General features: G+C 41.0%; 2 protein-coding genes across 2 annotated transcripts in view; one reads left to right on the top strand and one right to left on the bottom strand.

Annotated features, from left to right (window-relative positions):
- LOC101116391 (natural resistance-associated macrophage protein 2-like) overlaps positions 1-22,208 on the bottom strand; it is a 56,887-nt gene extending 34,679 nt beyond the window's left edge. Inside the window, 4 exon segments of the mRNA XM_027965937.3 lie at positions 108-179; positions 10,760-10,854; positions 20,534-20,688; positions 22,098-22,208. Coding sequence (XP_027821738.3) covers positions 108-179; positions 10,760-10,854; positions 20,534-20,640 — 274 coding nt within the window. The 5' untranslated portion in view covers positions 20,641-20,688; positions 22,098-22,208.
- Positions 22,025-22,578, top strand: LOC114113748 (N6-adenosine-methyltransferase TMT1A-like). The gene has a single exon (XM_060412598.1). The coding sequence runs from the start codon at positions 22,087-22,089 to the stop codon at positions 22,570-22,572; it is 486 nt and encodes a 161-aa protein (XP_060268581.1). The 5' UTR covers positions 22,025-22,086; the 3' UTR covers positions 22,573-22,578.
- Positions 22,579-27,247: the final 4,669 nt, after the last annotated feature.

Raw genomic sequence — 27,247 nt, 5'->3', positions numbered from 1 at the left:
ATTTTTGATGAAATGGAGGACAAGAAAGACAATATGGTAAGTTTCTGTTACTGGTTTAAGCCTAATTCCAAACAAAAATGAGTCAATAACACAAAGCTGTAAATTACCATCTGGCATCTTCTGTTCAGGACCCAACACCGTGGTGGATACCTGAGTGCCTGAGTTCACAGAATAGGATTCTGGAAAGGAGAGAAGAGAGGGAGAGGAATTAGCAAGAACAAATTAAAACAAGTTTCACGACCAGCATTCTGTGACTCCGTATGACTGAACCCTTACTGTGTGAAAAGAATAATCATTCTACTGAATTAGATAACCTTGGAAATAATCACAGTTTTCAGACTATGATTAAGAGATGTTTAACAGAAAAAATATAAAAGTCTTAACCATATTTTGACTAGCAAGACTTCAAAATAAAACTGAAGTAAAAGGTGTTTCAGGGAAGTGGGCAAGCGGTTTGTAATAAGCACCCACAGGAGACAGTGAGGGACAGAGACACCTGGTGGGCTGCAGTCCATGGGTCGCAAAGAGCTGGACACGGATTAGCAACTGAACAACCCAACAAAAGCCTCCACACAGTGGCTTCCAGGCAATCTCCCAGTCTCTGCCTTTGCCTCCTGATTAACCCAGATATTTAAAAGGCTGACTTCCCATCATTTTGATGGGTTTCTAAGGACAGAAATCTATAACTTTCTTTGATCTAACAACTTAAGCTCATATTTCAAGATTCTGGGCTGGGGGGAAGCAGCTCACGAGCACACTGGTAGAAGAGGGCCACTGTTTCGCAGCCTCCCCTCTCCCCAAACAGAGACTTCAGCGCTAAGGTTTCAGGTCTCATTCCCAACACTTCAACGCTGAGAGAAAGATGAATGACCAGCCCGGCCTCCCCGCCCCCCAGAGGCACCCGGAGGTCAAGGCGGAGTCCACAGGCCACCTGCGCTTCTCTCCATCAGCAATTAATAGCAGCCTGGGAAGGAGAGCGCGACGACCGCCGGGTTAAGTTTAACTGGGGTTAGAGCGGGGATATCAGTAAGTCCATTGGGCCACAGACCTATGGCATATTCTCCAGTCAACTCCACCAATAAGGCTAATTTTTTTTTAATTTTTATCTAGTGATTAAGGAATCTACTTCTCAGTTAAGTTCAAACTTCAAAGGGGAAAGGTAAATAATATTAATTGTTAACCACCTCCCCTTGAACCCCAATAGCTATCCTACTAAAAAACTGAGGAAGCCTCCCCTTCTCCATCCTTTACTAGTCTTTTCCCACTCTTGTACCATTATTGCTCCTGTGTGAACAGTGCTCTACTTTCCTTTTGAGATATTCTAGTGATATATTCTGGGGCTTCTCTGGTGGCTTAGGCGAAAAGAATCCTTTTGCCAATGCAAGAGACTTGGGTTTGAGCCCTGGTTGGGAAGATCCCCTGGAGAGGGAAATGGCAACCCACTCCAGTATTCCTGACTGGGAAATGCCATGGACAGAGGAACCTGGTGGGCTACCGTCCATGGGGTCTCAAAAGAGTCGGACATGACTTAGTGACTAAAACAATAACAAATTGACATATTCTATACCTATTTCGCAGAATTAAGACCTGAAGGGGGTGTTAGATTTCATCTATATTCTGGAGTGTAAAACATATCACCTCTTGCTAAGTTAGAAAACACAATCTTTCATCTCTATAGTCACCAATATCAAGAACTTTATAATTAATAACTTTGTTATAATGAATAATAATTATAATCCAAGTCCTTCCTATCAGAGTTTGAGCTACCAGATGGTTTCACCAGCAGACCTCAATATTGCTGACTAAGTCCCACCCCTCTCTCAGCCAGCACCTCACCTTAATGGGACCTACACATCTGGCCACTCAGCATACCAGTTGGATTCCAAGCAGAGCACAGCTCCTAGACCCCACTCAGAGTGTTTTTACTTTTATTTTACATTAATTCTAAGAAGCCAGAATAACACAAGAAACTAGAAACCGCAAATCCGATCTTGGACTATGGCTCTTACACGGAAAATCGTGGGCTATTTATATGAGATAACTTCCATATACTTCAATCACTCTGAAACATCGTTATGCAGATTATTGGGAATTCCCTGGTGGTCCAGAGGTTAGGCCTCCATGCTTTCACTGCGAAGGGTGTGAATTTGATCACTGGTCAGGCAATTAAGATCCAACAAGTCACACAGCACAGGCCCCCTCCAACCTACCTCCCGAAGAAAAATAGTATGGGAGTCACCTGGTGGCATAGTGGTTAGGATTCTAGCCTTTCACTGCTGTGGCCCAGGTTCAATCCCTGGCTGGGGAACTGAGATCTTGAAGCTACGCAGCATAGCCAAAAAATAAACCAATTAAATAAATAAAATAAAATAGAAAGAAGTGCCAAAATGTCTTGAATGATTTTTTTAAGAGTAGTATTATTAATATTATATTAGTAAGAATAACTCAACTTTCTAATTGCTGCTCTACTCATGAAGGACCAATTCAATTAGATTAGTTTTGTCTTGATGATTGATATCTGGTTTCAGAAGGCATAGAAGTATTCAGTACATTTGAAGAAGATTCCTATTCAAAACAGGCCTTTAAAGGTTATATTTAAAAAGCAAACAATTGAGACAGTAGTGTGTTTTCCCCCAAGTATCATGTGTGAAAGGGTGATAGCTAAATAATTTTAAAAAGAAATGTCTCACCAAAAAAAGAATAATTGCAATTAGTATTGTAAGTGATTATTCCCACAGTTACTTACAGAACTTCTAAACACAAGAGTCTGATCTTCTTTCCAAAATCTCTCTCCAAGAAAGAAAAAGGATTCTAGATTTCAGCTTCTTGCTTTTTTCTTTTTTTGCTGTGCTGTGCAGCTTGTAGGATCTTAGTTTCCAGACCAAGGATGGAACCTGGGCCTGGAAGCAAAAACCCCGAGTTCCAACCACTGGACCATTAGGGAATTCCCTAGATTCCAACTTTCTCATCAAAACATTGAGTCAACAACTATAATTTTCATTGCTTGCAGTGTCTAGAGAACATAACTAGGGCAATCTCCCAGTCTCTGCTTTTGCCTCCTGATTTAGAGGATAAAATAGTTATATTACATTGAGAGTCAATATGAATATTGAATGATAGTCAATACGCTCTAGGTGCCGCCCAGTGTTTAGGTCTCCACGAAAACCCAACACCCATAAAGAAGCAGTAAGTTAATATAAGACCACTTTGCTCTCTAGGACCATACCACCAGGTCACTTCAGTCATTAAATTATGCTAAGAAAAAGATCAAGTGAAGACACAGGCAACAAGATTCAACCCTGCAGTGCTCGGACAGTTATGATTAACAAGGTGCCTTGACATTCTAGCTCATCCCCAACCACTAAGCGTCACCTTCTCTTAGAGCCAGTAAGTCTCCTCCTATCAAACAGCCATTGACAGTAGGGGGAAAAAGGCACTCATGGGTCAATGTAATATAACTATTTTATCCCACTCCTCATCAAAAAAGTTTTAAGACTGTTTTATAAGATAAGAATGCTAATTACATTTTCTGTCTAAATGTCAAAAATCTACATAATCTTTGACCCAGCAATTCCATTTCTAAGAATGCATAATAAAGAAACTAAAGAATGCTAAAGAAACACTTGTATAGGAAGTATCAATATGCACAAGAATATTTCCCACAGCACTGTATGTAGTGTCAAAAGACTGAAACAACCTAGGACACTCATAGAATGGAATACCATAAACAAGGCAGATCTAAACGGATTGACAGGAAACAGTCTCCAAGATACACTGTGAAGTTAAAGATACTTAGAACAGTATGCTATCATTTATGTAGCAAAAGAGAGACACAGAATATACAATACACGTACAAACAAAATCCAAAGGATATGCCAGAAACTGGTAATGCCCTCTCCAAGAGGAAGGAGTGGAGGAGCACAAACGAGGTCAGCCAAAAGGACCTCTCATGAATACACACTGTATAAGGTTTCGCAATTTTAAAAAATTTTGCCAAGTAAATGTATTGTTTATTTTTTAAAAACATAAAGAACATGCAGATTTACTCAGTTTCCCAACAAACACCTCAGGAACCTTCTGTTTCTCAATGAACACCTCAGGGATAAATCAGTTCTCTCTGATAAGCGTCTGCAGTGGATAACCAGAGATCTGAAGCTGTCGGTGGACAGGCATATGCGGCCTTAAGCTTAACTCACTTCTACTTTGACTTAGTGTGCAAATAGCCATGCTCTGAAATTGTGATTTGAAAGTTTCTCCTAAATCCAAAGAAATTTAAAAATCTTCCTCAGCAGAGTGTTTCCTCACTCCCTGCTGCTGCTGCTGCTGCTGCTGCTAAGTCGCTTCAGTCATGTCTGACTCTGTTTGACCCCATAGACGGCAGCCCACCAGGCTCCCCCGCCCCTGGGATTCTCCAGGCAAGAACACTGGAGTGGGTTGCCATTTCCTTCTCCAATGCATGAAAGTGAAAAGTGAAAGTGAAGTTGCTCAGTCGTATCCAACCTAACCTGGGTTAAATGTCCCTCTTTCCTGTTCCCCCAAGGTATCTGCAGCTTACTATTATCATACCATGCTACCCTGAAAGCATTCATTCCCTGATACTACTCTTGCAACTTTTCTGCATGTTTTAAATTATATCAACATAAAAGTTATATTCCCCAACACTTATTAGCTATCATAAATTCTGAATATTTAATTGACAATACTTCCAAGTGTTTTCTTAGCATTTACAAGAACTCTGAAGAACAATTTGGATAGCCCAAACCTGGTTTAGAAATTGCCAATAAGAAAGTGTGAAATACTGAGTATTAAAATACATACAATTTCAACTTTCTCCCCATGGTTAAAAAAAATTTGAATTTAAACTAATATTTATCTTATTAAACTCTCTTATAAAGAGCAAAGCCACCCAAAACCATTTCATTGATTTTAGAGCTGTATTCAATGTTGCAAAGGTCTCCCTAAAATTAATCTCAGTTTTGGAGAGGAATGTTTTTTGAACAGTCTTCTAATTCTTCTCCCCTTCTTTCACTCCTTTATATAGATAAAACTGGAGACAGCATTAAGTAGGAAAAGAAGTTTCATGGGGGCAACCAGAAAAGTGTGCATGGAAACAGCTGATTAGATAAATGTGAACAGGAATATTTAAAGCTAACTGGCAAAGCCACCTCTTCTTCCTCTTGATGTTTCCTCAGCCAGTGTTCAGTGTTCAACATGCTGGTGACAAAATGGAAACTGCTGAAACAGGCCTTAAAAGTCATACCCAAGGTGTTTATTAGAGAATAAAAAGGAGTTGTGACTTAAAAAAAAAAAAAAAAAAAAAAAAACACAGAATTCCATTGGTTTTGAAGAAAATGTAAAGATTTCCAGATCCTTCTAAAATTCCTTTTCCTCTAAAGGTCTACTTTAAGGCTAAAATACTTGATAATCCTACTAAACCATTGTTTTTAGTATAGCTTCTATATTGTATAAGATGCTATTCGTGAAGGTGAGCTCCTGCCCTTGTATGATTAGGAGTCAACAAACTGAAATATTCTGTTTCAAACAGAGCTAACTGCTGTCTGAACTTATGAATTTTAATAAGGAATATTACTGGCCATGTTTTAGAATGAGAAATGATAGCTTCCTCTGTTTTTCCATTCCAGGTCAATAAAGAAGCATCAGTTTCTGAGTCTTTCCATCAGGATATTTATCTAATTGATTCTGAAACTCAATCTGCTCCCACTAGGGGTGATGAGAGAGAAACCATGTGAATTTCTAAATTATAATTGAGGATGGGAAGTTCAGGATTATTTTTAAAATTTGAATACAAAATAATCCCTGCTGGGGTCCAGCCCTGGTGGATCCAGGGTGATTTGAAGGTGGGGATGGAGTCAGTGTCCTTGGAAATAACTTATTTAATTACAGATAGAGAGGGATTAGAAAATTAGCAGAGAAAAAGAGGCTGAATAACTTTATTCACATGGAATACCAATCACCACCTACGTAGGCCGCAGGCGTCTTCCCGTTCTCCCGAAGGAGAAGAGGCACTGAGGCCCTCCCAGTCCGATCTTAAAAGCCTAGGCAAAATTAATAGGCTTGGTGGGTACCCATGCACCAGATGGGAATTCAGCCAGAAAAACGGAGAGCAAGAAAGAAGTGACATGGGGAATCAGTCTTTCCAGAAACTGATCCTATTTCTTTATTTTTGGGTTTGCTTATATACCTTTTGTTACACATAGGGATGAATACAGAGTCACACAGGGGTCAGCAGTCCTGACCTTTATCAAAATCAGGTGCTTCACATAAATGTATAAAAAAAAAGGTCTTAGGGGTTTTACATCATCTTCTGGCCATGAGACCTACTGACATTTTACGACCCTTTCTTTCTGATAACCAAAAAACTTATTTTTTCGAAGGGTGTTTTTACTTAAACCAGGCACCACCCTCCAAATAAAGTTACATTCCTATAGGGTGAGGGTGTAGTGAGTTACAGTCAATAAAGGAATTTATTTGACCCAAGGTTAACATGATTAATCTTAAAGGTTAATACTTATTTCTCCTATATGCTTAAAGGTTAATACTTATTTCTCCTATATGCTAGTTATATTCATCATAAGGGCAGGGAACATGGAGATTTAGCAGCAAACATCAGCCCAACAAATGAAAATCCTTTCACCAATGTTCCCCTTAAGATCTATTTAGTCTTAAGATAGTGATAAAGTTACATTTTTACATAGCAAGGACACAGTAATTTATAACAAAGTACAGTGATCTATTACAAAAGAGAAAATTCATTAACTCAAAAAGTCTAGTATTGCTAACCTTAAAAACTACTATATTTCCTTTTCTATATTCCAAATACATTGATTAATATATTTCCAGGTGCCTAAGGATATGGAGGCCTGGCGGCAATCATTGACTCAGCAATGAGAAAAGCCCTATGCTAATTAAGACTCTCAAAATACTCCAAAAAGTCTCTGTGCTGTTTATGGTTGAGAGGTAGTAAACAATCATGTGTGTAGTGGCAGGAGTATGGATAATCCTGTCACACAAGCTAGTCTGTCAGCAGAGAGGTTTGATCTGAGACACCCTTGTCACACCCAGGGCAGGGAATTAGCAGCAATTATTGGCACAACAAATGAAAAAACCCTTCACCAATATAATTCCTAACCAAGCCACTATACTGACAATTTCCAACTTCCCAAAGGAATTTGCCTTTAGTAAGTCTAAAACATCTCGTGCCTCTCAGGTTGGGAGGCTGTGAACAATCACATGTGGCCGGACAAACCTATACAGGCGGGCTAGATAACTTTCAGAGGAGGCTGTAAGCTGAAACACTCTTGTCATGCCCAGGAATTTTTATTGCCTTGGAGCTGCACAATTACTCCTTCTCCGAGAGAAACGGTTATGGGGGAGAGCCCCCCGTAAAGTCAGAGGTGTAGGTGAGAGCATAAAACAGACTCTGGTTTTGGGGTAGATGCTCGGGAACAGGGGTTTCCTGAGGCTTGATCACGCCTTTGCGTACGCCAAGCTTCCTTCCTCATGACCTTTGCCATGGGCGGAGTTCCTCACGCTGGCCCCCGGCAAATCCCATTTTTCTCTCATGAAAATGATATTGATATAAAATGACATAATAAAAAAAAGGCAGTTTGGAGACAGATTACATCTACTTCTGACAAGCTTCCCTGGTGGCTCAGATGATAAAGAATCTGTCTGCAATGCAGGAGACCTGGGTTTGATCCCTGGATCAGGAAGATCCCCTGAATAAAGGACTGTTTACCCACTCCAGTGTTCTTGCCCGGAGAATACAGGCAGAGGAGCCTGGTGGACTACAGTCCATGGGGTCTCAAAGGGTCAGAAACGACTGAGCAACTAACACTTTCACTGTCTGTCACCTGACAGAAGAACAAAGTGAGAAGCCCCTCTAGTGTTAGTTTAAGAAAAAAGCCTTGAAACTAACCCTCTCTACCCAAGTGGTTAATATTTCGGTAAGCTGAACATCACACAAGCACGCCCCGTTCATAAACAGTGCTGCTACTGTACAAATGCTTAACTTGCTTCAGAGCCTCTCTCTCTCTCTCTCTCTCTCTCTCCTCTCTCTATCTCTCTCTGACACAGTGGCCACTGAGAGCGACCATGTCACTGACTTTTTATGTCATGGTAATAATCTCAAAATTGGAGACATCTCAATTAGTCAATCGGAGAACCATAATTTCAACTCAGCACCAAGTTTCCTGTTTCCACTTGACTTAGACTTTTGAAAATCTGTTTTAAGGTAGAAAGGAAAATCTGACATGCAGAACATCTAATGATTAAGAAAAAATAGAAAGTGAAAATTTTAGGCAGCAAGAAGAGGAGAGAAGGGTAAAGCTGAAAATAACATCAGCTGCCTTGGTGTCAAAAGCGATAACAGTGGGGAGAAATGTGGCCAAGCTGTCAAGAAGTACTGAGTTTTTAGATAAAAATAATCACTCATCAACCAGAGACTTCAGAACTAGAATGGCCCAATTAATACCCATTAAATAGGGCTCTTTACTTTCTCTGCTCAGCCCTCTGAGGCTTTGCCAGCTTCCAAACCTCCTTGCCTGCTTATATGTCAGGGCCACTAATATCTTACTTTCAGAAATTATAGCTTGGTCTTTGTTCCTCACAGCTCTCACTGTAAGCTTCTCCTGATTTCCTCCCAACCCAAAGTTCACAGCAGTGTATTTCCCTTTGACAGCCCAACCTGGCTTCCTGTCCTGACACACCTATCTCTGAACACAACTCCAAGCTCTGTAAAAATTTCAAAGACTCCTTTACCCTGAAGTAAGAAATTCTATTAAACCAGTCTGTACACATTTCTTACTTCAGAAAAAAATGTTTTGCCCTTATACTTAAGTAGCTTTTCTCTTGCAAATGTGAGGAATGATTACCATTAGGTTACATTCAACTTATTTATTCCAGTGTCAGATACTGGCTGCCCCCAATGTAGACTGACCTTAACAATTTTTAGTACGTATGTTCCTCAAAGTTTCTTTGCTTAAAGCAAAGAAAAATTGTCTGTAATGGCAGACAATATATACATATATATATATATATATATATATAAGATTCTCTAGTGTGCGTGCAAGCATGCTAAGTCACTTCAGTCGTGTCCAACTCTTTGCCACCCCATGGACTGCAGCTTGCCAGGCTCCTCTGTCCATGGAATTCTCCAGGCAAGAGTACTGGAGGGTGTTGCCATCCCCTTCTCTAGGAGACCCTCCTAACCCAGGGATCAAATCTGCATCTCCTGCATTTTGGGTGGATTCTTTACCACCTGAGCCCCCAGGGAATCAAGACTCATACATTCCTCCTTCTACCATTTGGAACCTGCTGAAATTTCAATAGTTAACTTTCAGCCTCCTTTTATTACCCAGGAATTTTATAGATACTCTATTACTAGTGACAGATGAAACAAAAGAAAACTAAAATAACCCACACAAGATGACCTGCTAGCAATAAGAACAAAGACAAGACTGAGAACCCTAATTTCCCAGTGTAAGTCTTTACTGGGAACTGATCCTTATGCTAAAAAATGTAAGTTACTCTGTCCTTAAATTAAAAATGGAAGAGGAATTAGACAACAAATATATTTTTATCATTGGCCAACTCTTTTATATTCCATTCTGATGGTATTACAGTTTATAATTCATATTTATTGTTTTACTATGTCCACAATATTCCCAATGATACCTGTAGGGCTCTTCCTGTGTTTCCAGGGGCCAATAAACGTTAATTGTTCAGTACATGCTTGTTAAATTATCAAAAGACTAAATGGCATTGGATGGCTGAGACAGCAAGGGTCTAGTTCTTTTGACTCCTTATATTGTGCACATTCAAATGCACCCTAACCAGAGAGACTCCCGTGATAAAGACGACAACAATAATAAGGCAAAAGGCTTCCCTTTCAGCTTTAAACACTCCACTCTTTGAAGATGTCACTCCCTGTCTTCCTTATATAAACAGGATTTATAAAGACAAGGTCCTCCACTCAAACCAAGCCCGTATCCAACTTTCAACACTATGCAAGTCCTAAACTGTCTTTGCTGCTGCTAAGTCGATTCAGTCGTGTCTGACTCTGTTTGACCCCATAGACGGCAGCCCACCAGGCTCCCCTGTCCCTGGGATTCTCCAGGCAAGAACACTGGAGCGGGTTGCCATTTCCTTCTCCAATGCATGAAAGTGAAAAGTGAAAGTGAAGTCGCTCAGTCGTGTCCAACTCTTAGCAACCCCATGGACTGCAGCCCACCAGGCTCCTCCACCCATGGGGTTTTCTAGACAAGAGTACTGGAGTGGGGTGCCATTGCCTTCTCCTAAACTGTCTTTATCCAAAGCTAAATAACTAAGCTTATATCACGTGTTTGTGTGTACTCGAAGTCACTCAGTTGTGTCTGACTCTTTGCAACCCCATGGACTATAGCCCACCAGGCTCCTCTGTTCAGGCAAGAATATTGGAGTGGGTTGCCTTTCCTCCTCCAGGGGATCTTCCAATCCAAAGATGGAACCTGAGTCTGCAGCGTCTCCTACACTGGCAGGTAGGTTCCTTATAACAAATTAGTTTTGAGAATCTCTCTGCAATGCATATGAGGTGTTTCAGAAAGGCTTGATGAAGTCCCTCCAGACCAGAACCTTTCCTTTGGGAACTTCTGCTGCAACTAGAAAATAAAATGGTTGGAGCCTCCTTTTCACATTCCAGGTCTGCTCTCAGGTGGGCAGATTCCCTGGGCTGTTATGTACTTACTTGCTGGCTACTTACTTAGTTCACAGTGTGGGGCTACCTCCTCCTTAAGCTGCTTCTTCATTGTGCAGGCTCGGTCTGACTTTTCCCAGTGCCGCTCCTGTCTCTTGCCTCTATATATGGAGACAAGTGCGCCTCCCCTTGGTTAGACAAGGCCACTTACCCTGCTCTGGGCAACACATTGTTAAAGACACCACAGGGAATTTCAAGAAGTAAACCACACCCTTCAAAACATAATCAAATTTCATATCTGACCTGTCGCGAAAAGGAAAGCATCATATATCTTTGGGCGCTTCCAAGGAGGCTCATAGTAAAGAATTTGCTGATCAATGCAGGAGACAGGAGATTTGGTTCAGTCCCTGGGTTGGGAAGATCCCCTGGAGGAGGAAATGGCAAACCACTCCAGTATTCTTGCCTGGAGAATTGCATAGACAGTGGATCCTGGTGGGCCACTGTCCATATGGTCGCAAAGAGTTAGACATGACTGAGCAACTGAGCATGCACGTGCATATTTGCCACTCCTGGATATTAGCAAACAGTTAATAACATTTAAAAACTTTTATTACAAAATTTCATCTCTGTCTCATTTTGCAGGTGCGAGAGGCCCAGAACAGCCGTAGCACCACAAGATGAAGACGATCCCTTCCTATCTCCTTACAACTGACCTATCTCTTCGTCCTTGTTCTACAGCAGACAAGTTCCCTAAGGCAGCACTGCCTTAGATTGGGTTGGGCTCAGTTTGCCCCCCTTCATGGAAAAATAAAAGAAGAAATATGAAATCACCTAAGAACTAACCTGTTGCAGGAAAACTCCCTGTTGTAGTTTAGGACTCCCAAAATAGGAATTCACTTTACAAGGAGACTCTGTCATAGTACTCCTGTGGCCTTTACTCAGGAACTGCTCCCAACATACACACTCCAATCTTGCCTGCTAGGTCCCCAATGCACTTAACAGTAACATTAATGGAATTTTTATTATGTGTCAAGTACCATATTTAGGACAGTATAAACAAGAATTGCTCTTCGCAATAAATTTGTGAGGCAAGGACTATAATCTTTATTTTGCATATTAGGAACCTGAGTTTGAGGGAGGTTAAGTAATTAGTTACTTAAGGAGGATAATTAATTAAAGTTAATTAATCTAACAGCATGTTAGTGGTAGAGTCAGGCTTTGAATAAAAATTTGTTAGATCCAAAAGCCAGCACCCCAACTACCATATCACAGTGCCTTATCTTACACGCCTAAAACAGTTTCCTGCCATTCAAATCTCTAGCTCAGAAATAATTTCTCTTATAAAATCCTATTTGTGTAAGTTCACTGAACATTTCACATTATCATAATAGCCAACTGATTTCTAAATAGATGTTAATATGTATCTGTATCATGTGTGGTTTTATTTAAATAGGAAACTTTTTCTTCCATGCTCACTTCCCATCCACTCTCCCAGTGTTCTTTTTCACGCTTTTTTTCCCCCCTGAACAACTCCTTGAAATTAACTCCTCCATGCATGCCTACTCAGAACTTCAGTACTGTCTGACTCTTTGCAACCCCAAGGACTATAGCAGGCCAGACTCCTCAGTCCATGGGATTTTCCAGGCAAGAATATTGGACTGGATTGCCATTTCCTCCTGCAGAGGATCTTCATGACCCAGGGATCAAACTCAAGATCCCAAGACCCCCAAGATCGAACAAGAACCACATCTCCTGTGTCTCCTGCATTGACAGGCAGGTTCTTTACCATTGAGCCACCCAGGAAGCCCCCTCCTAAGTCTCTCACCCCTCCCTTTCTGTTGGAGGACAGAGGGAACAAAACATACCCATGAAACTGAGATGGCATCTTGAGACAGGAAAGCAAGACAGGCAGTTCCATATAATCATGTTTCTATTTATTATATGGTAACTTACTCACAGGGTGGGATTGGGTGAACAATGATCCAGAAGACTTCAAAACTACATTCCACAACTGTCCATTGAGACAATTGTATTGTTAAACTAAGGTATGGCGGTAGGTGCTCAAAACAGGACCTGTATTCCTAAGTCAAGAATTATGAATGGGTAACTAGTCTCATGGGAATACATCAGCAAAGGTTGTCACTGAGGACCAACAGAGCATAAGGGCTACCTGATCCTAATGATTTTTAAACTACACCTATTAACTACAAAGCACTTGACCACAGAGAAATGAGTAAGAGCACAGTACAGTCCTGGATTGGGTCAGGGTAAAGACAAGAGGAACTTGGGCGTGATGGCGTCAGTTATGCTAATACTTATACACATTTCTTACCTGGAAAAAAAACCTTATTATTATTGTTGTTTTCTTAAATTGTTATTATTATTAGTTCCATTAAAACCCCTCCTCTATTGGAGCATTTGCTGACTCCCTCCTCCAGGCAGCATCAGCCCTATATCCTGTCTGGTACACAAGCACTTCTTACTCTGCTCTAACACCAACTCATTCTGAATGCACTTATTGAAAATCAATTACCTACCAGGCAGAAGATGGGTGGAACAGACACAATACAAAGAATACAAACACAGCCCCTTAGTGGGTTAATGTTTTATGCTTTCTTCTCCCACAAAAATATGAGCTTCTCAAAAGAGGAAATTATCTTTGTACACCTGGTGTTAACAAAGTCCAGATATATAAGAGGTGTTCCATAACCATATATAATCCCATTGTTTTAATATGTTATGGCTTATATCTGTTTATATTTATGTATCTATTTCCAAAATTGAATCTTTGTATGTTTGTTCAGTTGCTAAGTCATATCAGATTCTTTGCAACCCAATGGACTGTAGCCCACCAGACTCCTCTGTCTATGAATTTCCCAGGAAAGAATACTAGAATAGGTTGCCATTTCTTCCTCCAGGGGATCTTCCCAACCGAGGGACTGAAACTGAGTCTTGTGATATCTTTATCTATCCTTAAGTATTCCTCCTTGTGATTATGCTGGAATGTACTAGAAGTATCCCCTGTGAGAATGAAGGACTTATTACCCCTGTTTCAAGTGGGAATGCTGTTGGCCTCAGGCATGACCTCTTATGCCTCTTGTAGGCAGCCCACATCAAATAACTGATCTAGGTGGGAAGATGAAGATTCACCCCTCTTTCCCCAACCAGGGACAGCTCTTATGGTCGGCTCAACCTGTATCCTACATCACAGTTCAACTCCTGCGCAGACTGCTTCCTTCCCTTCCTTTATCTTAAGATTACCTCCAAATAACTGACTGCCTCCATCTTGAAGTTGGTTTCCCTTTTCACTACTTACTGCATCCAGAAATTAATGTATCTGAAAAAATGATCTGCACTCCTCTACATCTGCAACACTCTTTTTTCCATCCTTTTGTGACTCCCCCTCCCCCTAGAAATTACGTTCTCATTAGCTAAATGAGATCATCGCCAAGTAGAGTCAGAAAACCCACTAACTCTTCAACTCTCTCCATCTTTGGAATGTGATACCATTCCTCTCACACCGCTTTCTTTGGCTTCCATTACGCTGTGCTGTTTGAGTCATTCTGTTTGAACCGTTCTCTCTCCTACCTTCACTGGGACTTTCTTCCTCCTACTCCTCACATGTAGACATTGCTTAGGTTCACTCCTTTGTCCTCTTCTAATTTTAAACAACCTGTCTGCAGTTTCAGTGTAATAACACTGAGGACCCAATCAGCATTAGAGACATTCGTGGGGCAGTGAGAGTAAAAACGGCCTCTTAAGGGTAAAACAGACCTGGATTCCAGGTCAAGCCAACTGAGAAACTGTGGGTAAATCATCAAATCTTGTCGTTTCTTTACCTGAACTGAGTCTGACACCAGCCTCACAAGGATGCTCCCTGTATTTCCGCTCCCCCGATGCACCGCTGTTCCCTTCTCCTCCCTGTCTGTTCACATGCCGTGCCTCTGCTACAGCGTTTGGGCTCTGCCCAGCCTCCATCTAGCTAATTCCTACTTACCACCGATGTCTCACTTTGCCTTTATAAAAAATAATTGTGTTTATTTATTTTATTTTTGGCTGTGCTGGGTCTTCTTTGCTGCACAGGCTTTTCTCTAGTGGCAGAGCTCAGGGACTTCTCTCCAGTTGCAGTGAGCAGGCTTCTTATTGCGGCGGCTTCCCTTGTTGCAGAGCATGGGCTCCAGAGCACGTGGGCTCTGTAGTTGCAGCTCCCCAGATCTAGAGCACAGGCTCAACAGTTGTGGCTTATTGGCTTAGTTACTTAGTTATGGTATGTGGGATCTATCCAGATCAGGGGTCAAACCTGTGTCCCCTGCATTGGCAGGCGGATTCTTATCCCCTGTACCAGCAGGGAAGTCCCTGATGTCTCACTTCAGATGTTCCTTCCTCTAGGGGGGACATCCCCGGTGGTCCAGTGGTGAAAGTTAAGTCACCGGTGGCCCTGGTAGTGAAAGTAAAGTCTAATGCTGAAAAAAAACAATACTGCATAGGAACCTGGAATGCTAGGTCCATGAATCCAGGTAAATTGGACATGATCAAGCAAGAGATGTTAAGAGGCTTCTCAGGAGGCACTAATGGTAAAAAACCTGCCAGACAATGCAGGAGACATAAGAGATGCAGGTTCGTTGCCTGGGTTGGAAAGATCCCCTAACTAGGAAATGATCACACACTTTATATCCAAGCGAGTATTCTTGATCCATTCAGTATTCTTGCATAGAAAATCCCATGGACAGAGGAGCCTGGCAGGCTACAGTCCATAGGGCCCCAAAGTGTTGGACAAGACTAACGTGACTTAGCAGGCATGCAAGCAGAAGACAACAATGAACATCAACATTTTAGGAATCAGTGAACTAAAATGGACAGGAATGGGCGAACTTAATTCAGATGGCCATTATATCTACTATTGTGGACAGAAATCCCTTAGAATAAATGGAGTAACCCTCATAGTCAACAAGAGCCTGAAATGCAGTACTTGCGTGCAATCTCAAAAACGACAGAATGCTCTCAGTTCACTTCCAAGGCAAACCATTCAATATCATAGTATAAGTCTATGCTCCAACCACTAATGCTGAAGAGGCTGAAGGTGAAAGATTCTATAAAGACCTTCTAAAACTAACACAAAAAAAGATGTCCTAACCAAGGACCCCATCCAAGCCACAGGGCCCTAGTAGTGATAGCACTGAGTGCTAACCACTGGATCATCAGGAAATTCCCTAGTTTTGCTTTTAGATTACCTGTGATAGAAACCCAATTCAGACTATGCTCAAAGGGAAGTGAATCACACATAACACAATGGTATAATGAGTTTGGACAGGGCTTCATCTGGGAACTCGGATAATATCAACCAAGCCACTGTCCACTTATCTCTTTCTTTCTAACTCCCTCTTGCTCTGGGCTCTACTTCAGTCCCAGTGTGGTTTATCCCCAGACAGGTTCTGCCTGCATGGAGGGACGGTGGCCACCACCTGCTCTGGGCTGGTGGAATCCTCACCACTAGCAAATAGATTATCTTTTCCCTTATTGTTCCAGCAAAAATCTCAGGAGGGCTCTGTCTGACACCCGGCTTGGGTTATGAGTCAAGTCTCAAACCAAAAATAGCGGTCAAGAGTGCCTAGGACACAAGCTGACCACTGGAGTTAGAGGGTGAGTCACTCGGAGTAAAAAGAGGTTGGGAGGAGTCTTCTCAAGAGGTAGGGTCAGAGATTCAGAATGACCAAGTTTCCAAAGCTGAAGAGGTTAGTTGAGAAAGACATCTCAGTCTCTTCTATTTAATGTCACCAAACAACATTAGAATGAGGACACACAAACACATATGTTTGTTTCACTTATTTCATTCATATAATACAGTATTGAGGATCTACTCTGTGCCAGATACTATTCTCGACACTGGAAAATAGCAGTGGTTAAGACATATAGGGACTTCCTTGGCATAACAGTGGTTAAGACTTTGTCTTCCGAATGTAGGCTGTGTGGGTTCAATCCCTGGTTGAGGAGCTAAGATCCCACATGCCATATGGCCAAAAACCAAAACATAAAACAGAAGCAAAAGGAGAAAACTGAAAGCATATCAAATATCTTCTTCACCACAGTGGTATGAAACTAGATATTAATTTCAAGAAGACTGGAAAATTTACAGCTATAGAGAGCTTAAAAAAACATGCTGTTGAACAATCAAAGAGTCAGTTAAGAAATCAAAAGAGAAATTGAAAGATACCTTGAGAAAAGTAAAAAAAGAAATACGAACAAAGCTAGTGGAGGTGATGGAATTCCAGTTGAGCTGTTTCAAATCCTGAGAGCTGATGCTGTGAAAGTGCTGCACTCAATATGCCAGCAAATTTGGAAAACTCAGCAGTGGCCACAGGACTGGAAAAGGTCAGTTTTCATTCCAATCCAAAAGAAAGGCAATGTCAAACAATGCTCAAACTACCGCACAATTGCACTCATCTCACACGCTAGTAAAGTAATGCTCAAAATTCTCCAAGCCAGGCTTCAGCAGTACATGAACCATGAACTTGCAGATTTCAAGCTGGTTTTAGAAAAGGCAGAGGAACCAGAGATCAAATTGCCAACATCTGCTAGATCGTCAAAAAAGCAAGAGAGTTCCAGAAAAACATCTATTTCTGCTTTTTTGACTATGCCAAAGCCTTTGACTGTGTGGATCACAATAAACTGTGGAAAATTCTGAAAGAGATGGGATTACCAGACCATCTGACCTGACTCTTGAGAAACCTGTATGCAGGTCAGGAAGCAACAGTTGGAACTGGACATGGGACAACAGACTGGTTCCAAACAGGAAAAGGAGTATGTCAAGGCTGTATATTGTCACCTTGCTTATTTAACTTATATGCAGAGTACATCATGAGAAATGCTGGGCTGGATGAAGCACAAGCTGGAATCAAGATTGCCAGGAGAAATATCAATAACCTCAGATATGCAGATGACACCACTCTTATGGCAGAAAATGAAGAGGAACTAAAGAGCCTCTTGATGAAAGTGAAAGAGGAGAGTGAAAAAGCTGACTTAAAGCTCAATATTCAGAAAACTAAGATCATGGCATCCGGTCCCATCACTTCATGGCAAATAGATGGGGAAACAGTGGAAACAGTGGCTGACTTTATTTTTGGGGGCTCCAAAATAACTGCAGATGGTGACTGCAGCCATGAAATTAAAAGATGCTTACTCCTTGGAACAAAAGTTATGACCAACCTAGATAGCATATTAAAAAGCAGAGACATCACTTTGCCAACAAAGGTCCGTCTAGTCAAGGCTATGGTTTTTCCTGTGGTCATGTATGGATGTGAGAGTTGGACTATAAAGAAAGCTGAGCGCCGAAGAATTGATGCTTTTGAACTGTGGTGTTGGAGAAGACTCTTGAGAATCCCTTGGACTGCAAGGAGATCCAACCAGTCCATCCTAAAGGAAGTCAGTCCTGGGTATTCATTGGAAGGACTGATGTTGAAGCTGAAACTTCCATACTTTGGCCACCTGATATGAAGAGCTGACTCTTTTGAAAAGACCCCGATGCTGGGAAAGATTGAGGGTGAGAAGAGAAGGGGATGACAGAGGATGTGTTTGTTGGATGGTATCATCGACTCAATGGACATGAGTTTGGGTAAACTCCGGGAGTTGGTGATGGACAGGGAGGCCTGGCGTGCTGCGGTTCATGGGGTCGCAAAGAGTTAACAACTGAGTGACTGAACTGAACTGAACATACCAAAACTTATGGGATGCAGCAAAAGCAATACTAAGAGACAAGTTCAAAACAACAGATGCCTGCCACAAGGAACAAGAAAAATTTCAAATAGCCTAATTTTATACCTCAAGAAACTAAAAAAAAGAACAAATAAAGCACAAGATTAGTAGAATGAAGGAAATAACAAAGATCAGAGTGGCAATAAATAAAACAGAGCCTAAAAAGACAGTAGAAAAGGTCAATGAAACTAAATATTGGCTTTTTAAAAAGATCTAATAGACAAATCTTTAGCTAGGCTCATCAAGAAAAAAGATGACTCAAATGAATAAAATCAGAAATGTAGAGAGGAGACTTTACAGTTGATACCACAGAAATACAAAGAATCGTTAAGTGACTACTATGAGCCAACAAATTGGTTAACATAGAAGAAACGAATAAATTCCTAGAAACATACCACCTACCAAGACTGAATCATGAATAGAAAATCTGAAGAGATAGATTACTAGTAAGGAGATTAAATCAGTTAGGAACAATCTTCCAACAAACAAAAGTCTAGGACTAGAGGATTTCACTAGAGAATTCTATAAAATATATAAAGTATTAGTACCAATCATTCTCATACTCTTCCAAGGAACAGAAGAGGAAGAAACACTTCCAAATTCATTTTACAAGGACAGCATTATTCTGACACCAAAACCAGACAAAGACGCCACAAGAATTTCTGCATTTCTTAGCATACCATTAAAAAGACAAGCCATGGAGTAGGAAAACATATTTGCAAATCACATATTTGATAATGACTTGCAAAGAATTCTCAACACTCAATAAGAAAATAACCCTATTTTTAAATGTTCAGGGAATGCTCGGATGGTCCAGTGGTTAGGGTGTCACACTTCCACTCCAGGGGGCGCAGGTTCAGTCCTTGGTTGGGGAACTAAGATCCTAAGTGCCACGCAGCATAGCCAAAAACAATAATAATAATAAGTAAAATGTTCAAAAGATCTGAACAGATACTGCAAATAAGATACATAGATGGCAAATGAGCCCATTAAAAGATGCTTGATATCATTAATCACCTGAGAGATGCAGATTAAAACTACAATGAGGGACCACTAGACATTTTTTAGGATGGCTAAGATTAAAAGGATGACCACACCAACCGTAGGTGAGGATGTGGAGCAACTCAATCTCTCATACACTGCTGGTGGTACAACCACTTTGGAAAACAGTTTGGCATTTTCTTTAACAGATAAACATGTACCTACCATGTGACTTACACATTCTACTCATAGGAATTTATCCAGGAGAAAGCATATGTACATATATAAGACTTGTACACTAATGTTCACAGTAGCTTAGTTTTTTTAAAGTATATTTATCTATTTGACTGCATTGAGTCTTAATGCGGCACACAGGATCTTTGTTGTGTCATGCGGGATCTTTTGTTGCAACACAATGGATCTTTCCTTGAGGTTCACGGACTCTTTAGTTTTGACTAGTGGGTTTCAGGCTCAGTAGTTGTGGCATGGGGACTTAGTTGCTCCCCAGAAACTTAGTTGCCTGACCAAAGATCAAACCTGATTCCACTGCATTGCAAGGTGGACTCTTACCCACTGGACCACCAGGAAAGTCCCCATAGTAGCATCATTTGCAACAGCCAAAAACTGTTAACAACCCAAATGTCCATCAACAGGTGAGTGGATAAACCAATTGTTATAGATCCATACAAAGGAATACTATTCAGCAGGAAAATCAACGGATGAATGCAACAATATGGATGACTCTCAATTATGCTAAATGAAAGAAGCCAGACCAAAAAAAGTAGATATTGTATGATTTTCCATTAACATTAAATTATGGGAAATGCAAACTAATCTCTAGCAACAGAAAACAGATCAGTGGTGGCCCAGGAGCACGGAGGACAGGAAAGAGGGATCACCAAGAGGCAAGAGGTATTTGGGGGAGGTGATAGGTATATTCATTACTTTGACCAAAGCAATGATTTCATGGGTGTGTACATGCATGAAAACTTAACCAAACTAGACAGCTTAAATGTGTGTAGTTTATTGTATGTCACGTCTGCCTCAAGAAAGCTGTTAAGATGGAATATATAAAATATGTGTAGGGTATAACAAATAATAATGGCTTACCTGGTGGCTCGGTCTTTGAAGAATCTGCCTGCAAAGCTGGAGTCCCTGGTTCCATCCCAGGGTAAGGAAGATCCTCTGGAGAAGGAAATGGCAACCCACTGCAGCATTCTTGCTTGTTAAATCCCATAGACAGAGGAGCCTGGTGGACAATAATCCTTGGGGTCACAAGAAACAGACACAAATTAGCAACTAAACTATGGTAACAAATAATGAAACAACAGAACATTCTTTGTACCCATCACCTGGTTTAAAAAGTAAATATCATTTTTGAAAATTTCTATGTTCCCCAACCACCCTAAAACCCACGCTTTCCTATTTAAAACATATGTACGTCTGGAAACATTTTTTGATGTAAATAAGCTCAGTAATGTAGTACATGCATGTATATATGTGCTAAGCTGCTTCAATAGTGTCTTACTGTTTGTGACCCTATGGACTGTAGCCTGCCAGGCTTCTCTGCCCATGTGATTCTCCAGGCAAGAATACTGGAATGGGATCTTCCTGACCCTGGGAAAGAACCCGCATCTCTTACCTCTTATTGCACTGCCAGGCAGGTTCTTTACCCCTAGCAACCTGGGAAGCCCCAGTAATGAAGTGGTTTGGCACAGTTTGAAGGTGAAATTTGCCCTTTAAAAGATGGGGGGCCCAAAACAGTGATTTAAAAATACTCCCATTTTTGGATTATAATAATAATAATAATAATCTCAGCAGACAGCCTCTGCCGAGAATGCAAAAGGGAAAAGTCTTGCTAACTGTGACCAGACAGGCACGTGCTCTCATTTCTTTTTTAAAAAATTGAGACATAGAGGGGCAAGATGGAACGGACGTAGGAGGGGGCATGTAGTAATAACTAGGCTTTGGCATTGGCTTGCTGGTATGGGTTTTAGCAAGGCTTCACCTACAGATCGTTTTCTTAGGAGAGGTCACTGGAAAACAGGCAAGCTGTGAGTACACTCTGCATTTAAAATCGCAGCAGTTGTCTCCAAGCAGGAATGCTGCTGCTGCTGCTGCTAAGTTGCTTCAGTCGTGTCCGACTCTATGCGACCCCATAGAAGAAAGCAGCCCACTAGGCTCCTCTGTCCCTGGGATTCTCCAGACAAGAACACTGGAGTGGGTTGCCATTTCCTTCTCCACTGCGTGAAAGTGAAAAGTGAAAGTGAAGTTGCTCAGTCGTGTCTGACTCTTAGCAACCCCATGGACTGCAACCTACCAGGCTCCTCCGTCCATGGGATTTTCCAGGCAAGAGTACTGGAGTGGGGTGCCATTGCCTTCTCCCCAAGCAGGAATAGGGGGGTTGTAATCAGCTTTTCTTCTAAGGAAAAGCTGGGAACCTTCTCATCTCACTTCATGAAAAATAAGCCATGAGGCAACTTCTGCCAAACATCTATTAATCGGATAAAACAGGTCTCTTGCCCAAGATCTGACTTCAGCTGTGTATTTCCAGCCCAGCCAGTTCTTTCCTCTGCAGCTGACTGACTCTGGAGTGTGGCCAGAAACCTACTTCCTGCAATTAAAGGAGTCAGATCTCTAACCATTGACCTGTTTTCTGACTGATGGCACTTACCATTGTTATCCTCCGGCTGGCCGTCTGCATCCTGGCATTTCCCATGTACCTGCTGGACTTTCTGGACTTGTGGAACTGGATAGGCAAACAGGGGTTCCCCTACTTCCTGGCGAGGTTCACTGTGATGTACAACAAACAGATGGCAAGCAAGAAGCAGGAGCTCTTCAGCAACCTGTGGGAGTTCACAGGCCCCTCTGGGAAACTCTCCCTGTTGGAGCTGGGCTGTGGCACCAGGGCCAACTTCAAGTTCTACCCCTCTAGATGCCAGGTGACTTGTGTTGATCCCAACCCCAGCTTTGAGAAGTTCTTGATCAAGAGCATTGCCCAAAACCCACACCTGCAGTTTGAGTGCTTCATAGTGGCTGCCGGGGAGAACATGCACCAGGTGGCCACAGGCTCCATGGATGTGGTGGTCTGCACCCTGATGCTCTGCTTGGTGAAGAACCAGGAGCAGATCCTCCAGGAAGTGTGCTGAGTGCTAAGGCCGATGAGTATGGACTGAGAAGGGCTGCTTAGTAGCAACCACCATCACCAAGGACAGTCCTCTCAATATCAGTAGATAAAACACCCTAACATAAAAGTAAAGCTACTAGAAAAGATACTGTTGAATTTTTTAAGAAAAAAATCTTAGAGTGCAGAAGAAGCTTTAAAGAAATAGACTGATAATACATAAATAAATAAAATTTTAGAATTCCTTCAGGGAAAAGAAATAGACTATAAACAAACTTAAAGTACAAAAAAATTATAAAAATATTTGCTAAGGATGATAGACAATGGGTTAACTTCCTTCATATTAAAAGACATTACAAATCAACAATAGGATTCTTCAATCAATCGTTTTTAAAAAGAGAAAAAGAAGCAAATCACTGGAACAGAAATATAAAGATAGCCAATATGTGATTTAAATGCTTAGTCTTTCAATTAAAGAACAAATTAAAGCAAGATATTTTATAATGGAATCTTAAAAATAAAACTAACAAGTGAATATAACAAAACAGAAACAAATTCACAGATATAGAGAATAAGCTAGTGATTACCAGTTGGGAGAGGGGGGAGGGGAGGAGCAAGACAAGGGTAGGGGATGAAGAGACACAAGCTACTATGTATAAAATAAATAAGCAACAAGGATATATCCTACAGCACAGGTAAATATAGCCATTATTTTATAATAACTTTAAATGGAGTTTAAAGTTGCTCAATAGGGCCCAAATCTTTGCGATCCCATGGGCTGCAACACGCCAGGCTTCTCTGTCCTTTACCATCTCCCGGAGCTTGCTCAAACTCATGTCCATTGAATCAGTGATGCCATCCAACCATCTCATCCTCTGTCGTCCCCTTCTCCTTCAATCTTTCCCAGTCTTTACTAATAAGTCAGCTATTCACATCAGCTGGGTAAAGTTTTGGAGTTTCAGCTTCAGCGTCAATCCTTCCAATGTATATTCACGGTTGATTTCCTTTAGGATTGACTAGTTTGATCACCTTGCAGTCCAAGGGACTCTCAAGAGTCTTCTCCAACCACATTTCAAAACCATCATTTCTTTGGTGTTCAGCCTTCTTTATGGTCCAACTCTCCCATCCATACATGACTACTGGAAAAACCATAGCTTTAACTAGACAGACCTTTGTTGGCAAAGTAATGTCTCTGCTTTTTAATATGTGATCTAGGTTGGTCATAGCTGCTCTTCCAAGGAGCAACCATCTTTTAATTTTGTGGCTGCAGTCACCATCTGCAGTGATTTTGGAGTCCAAGAGAATAAAGTCTGTCACTGTTTTCACTGTTTCCCCATCTATTTGCCATGAAGTGATGGGACCAGATGTCATGATCTTAGTTTTCTGAAGGTTGAGTTTTAAGCCAGATGTTTTACTCTCCTCTTTCACCTTCATCAAGAGGCTTTTTAGTTCCTCTTTGCTTTCTGCCATAATGGTGGTATTATCTGCATATCTGAGGTTATCGATATTTCTCCTGGCAATCTTGATCCCAGCTTGTGCTTTATCTACTTGGTATTTCTCATGATGTAATCTGCATATAAGTTAAATAAGCAGGGTGACAATATACAGCCTTGACGTACACCTTTCCCAATTTCGAACCGGTCCATTTTTCCATGTCCAGTTCTAACTGTTGCTTCTTGACCTGCATACAGATTTCTCACAAGGCAGGTAAGGTGGTTCTGGTACTCCCATCTCTTTAAGAATTTTCCACAGTTTGTTGTGATCCACACAGTCAAAGGCTTTAGCATAGTCAATAAAGCAGAAGTTTTTCTGGAATTCTTTTGCTTTTTCCACAGTGCAATTCAATTCAGTTCAGTTCAGTCACTCAGTCGTGTCCAGCTCTTTACGACCCCATGAATAGCAGCATGCGAGGCCTCCCTGTCCATCACCAACTCCCGGAGTTCATTCAGACTCACGTCCACCGAGTCCGTGATGCCATCCAGCCATCTCATCCTGGGTCGTCCCCTTCTCCTCCTGCCCCCAACCCCTCGCAGCATCAGTGCAATAGATGTTGGCAATTTAATCTCTAGTTCCTCTGCCTTTTCTAAATCCAGCTTGAACATCTGGAAGTTCTTGGTTAATGTACTATTGAAGCCTTGTGGAGAATTTTCAACATTACTTTGCTAGCATGTGAAATAAGTGCAATTGTTTGGCAGCTTGAATACTCTTTGGCCTTGCCCTTCTTTGGGACTGGAATGAAAACTGACCTTTTCCAGTCCTGGCCACTGCTGAGTTTTCCAAATTTGCTGGCATATTGACTGCAGCGCTTTCACAGCATCATCTTTTAGGATTTAAAATAGCTCTACTGGAATTCCATCACCTCCACTAGCTTTGTCATGAAGCTTCCTAAGGCCCACTTGACTTTGCACTCCAAGATGTCTGGCTCTAGGTGAGTGATCACATCATCATGGTTATCTGGGTCATGAAGTTCTTTTTTGTATAGTTCTTCTGTGTATTCTTACCACTTCTTCTTAATATCTTTTCCTTCTGTTAGGCCCATACCATTTCTGTCCTTTATCGAGCCCATCTTTGCATGAAATGTTCCCTTGGTATCTCTAATTTTCTTGAAGATGAGACAGTTAATTCTTAGGTAGGTTGATGAGGAGTCCAGGGCCCTCAAGGAGGAGGAAGCAACAAAGTTTTTTGTCTACATTCCTTCATCTTAGTCACATAAGACTTTTTTTTCTTTAAGCATACAGCTAATTATTACACAACAACTTATCTTACTCAAGGGTTTGTTTTTCCTTAAACTCTGTACTAATGATTACATAACAACATTATATCTTGCTGGAAGACATATTTCTCCTTTTTAAGAACCTTCTGACTAATCCTGTTTTATCTGAAAATGTTTGTTTGTTTGGGTCTGATAAGACCGTTCTCTTGTTAACAACCATTTGAAAAGGTACATAAGGCCTTAATAAGACTAGTGGGGCCCTCTCTGCCTGCTTCTGATGTCTGTGTTAGAAGCTTTCTCTACCCCTTTTTCACTGTAATAAAACTTTTGCCAGGAAGCTCTGAGTGACTAAAGCTGAGTCTCTGAATCTGAAGCAAAATTCTCTCCATCAGAGATCAGGAACCCGACACCATTCACCATTCACCATAGGCTATCAAAGAGATCTCTAGTCTTTCCTATTCTATTATTTTCCTCTATTTCTTTGCATTGTTCACTTAAGAAGATTTTCTTTTCTCTCCTTGCTATTCTTTTAAACTCTGCATTCAAATGGGTATAGTTTTCTTTTCTCCTTTGCCTTTAGCTTCTCTCCTTTTCTCAGCTTTTTAAAAACCCACTTTTTGTACAATGATCACCACTTCCTGTACAATGTCATGAACCTGCATCCATAGCTCTTCACTCTGTCTATCAGATCTAATTCCTTGACTCTATTTGTCATTTCCACTGTATAAGCAAAAGGGATTTGATTTAGGTCATACCTGAATGGCCTAGTGGTTGTCCCTATTTTCTTCAATGAAAGTCTGAATTTTGCAATAAGGAGTTCATGATCTGAGCCACAGTCAGCACCTGGTCTTGTTTTTGCTAACTGTATAGAGCTTCTCCATCTTTGGCTGCAAAGAATATAACCAATCTGATTTCTGTATGGACCATCTGGTGATGTCCATGTGTAGAGTCACCTTGTCTTGTCAGAAGAGGGTGTTTGCTATGACCAGTGTGTTCTCTTGACAAAACTCTGTTAGCCTTTGCCCTGCTTCATTTCATCCTTCAAGGCCAAACTTGCCTGTTACTCCAGGTATCTCTTGACTTCCTACTTTTGCATTCCAGTCCCCTATTATGAAAAGGACATCTTTTTATGGTGTTTGTTCTAGCTAGGTCTTGTAGGTCTTCCTAAAACTGTTCAACTTCACCTTCTTTGGCATTAGTGATTGGGACATAGACTTGGATTATTGTGATATTTAATGGCTTGTCTTGGAAACAGAGATCATTTTGTTGTTCTGAGATTGTATCCAAGTACTGCATTTTGGACTCTTGTTGACTATGAGGGCTACTCATTTTCTTTTTAGGGATTCTTACCCACAGTAGTAAATAAAATGGTCATCTGAACTAAATTCACCCATTCCTGTGCATTTTAGTTCACTGATTCCTAAAATGTCGATGTTCACCCTTACCATCTCCTGTTTGAGCACTTCCAATTTACCTTGATTCATGGACCTAAGATTCCAGGTTCTTATGCAATGTTGTTCTTTACAGCATCAGACTTTACTTTTACCACCAGACACATCCACAGCTGGGCATCGTTTCCGCTTTGGCACAGCCTCTTCATTCCTTCTGGAGCTCTTTCTCTGCTCTTCTCCAGTAACATATTGGGTGCCTACTGACCTGGGGAGTTCATCTTTCAGTGTCATATCTTTTTTACTTTTCATTCTGTTCATGGGGTTCTCAAGGCAAGTAGGTTTGCCATTCCATTGAAGAAGGGTAGAGGGGCAAGACAGGAGTGTGGGATGAAGAGATACAAACTACTATGTATAAAATAAATAAACAATAAGGATGTATTCTACAGCACAGGGAAATATGGCCATTATTTTGTAATAACTTTAAATGGAGTATAACCTATAAAAATTCTGAATCACTATGTTGTATACCTGAAACTAATATTATAAATCAATTATACTTTAATTAAAAAGAAAGTAAAGCAAGATGCTATTTTACC

The sequence above is a fragment of the Ovis aries genome, chromosome 3 (genome assembly GCF_016772045.2).
Source record: "Ovis aries strain OAR_USU_Benz2616 breed Rambouillet chromosome 3, ARS-UI_Ramb_v3.0, whole genome shotgun sequence".
Lineage (NCBI taxonomy): Eukaryota > Metazoa > Chordata > Mammalia > Artiodactyla > Bovidae > Ovis > Ovis aries.
This window is presented reverse-complemented; position numbering and strand designations above follow the sequence as displayed.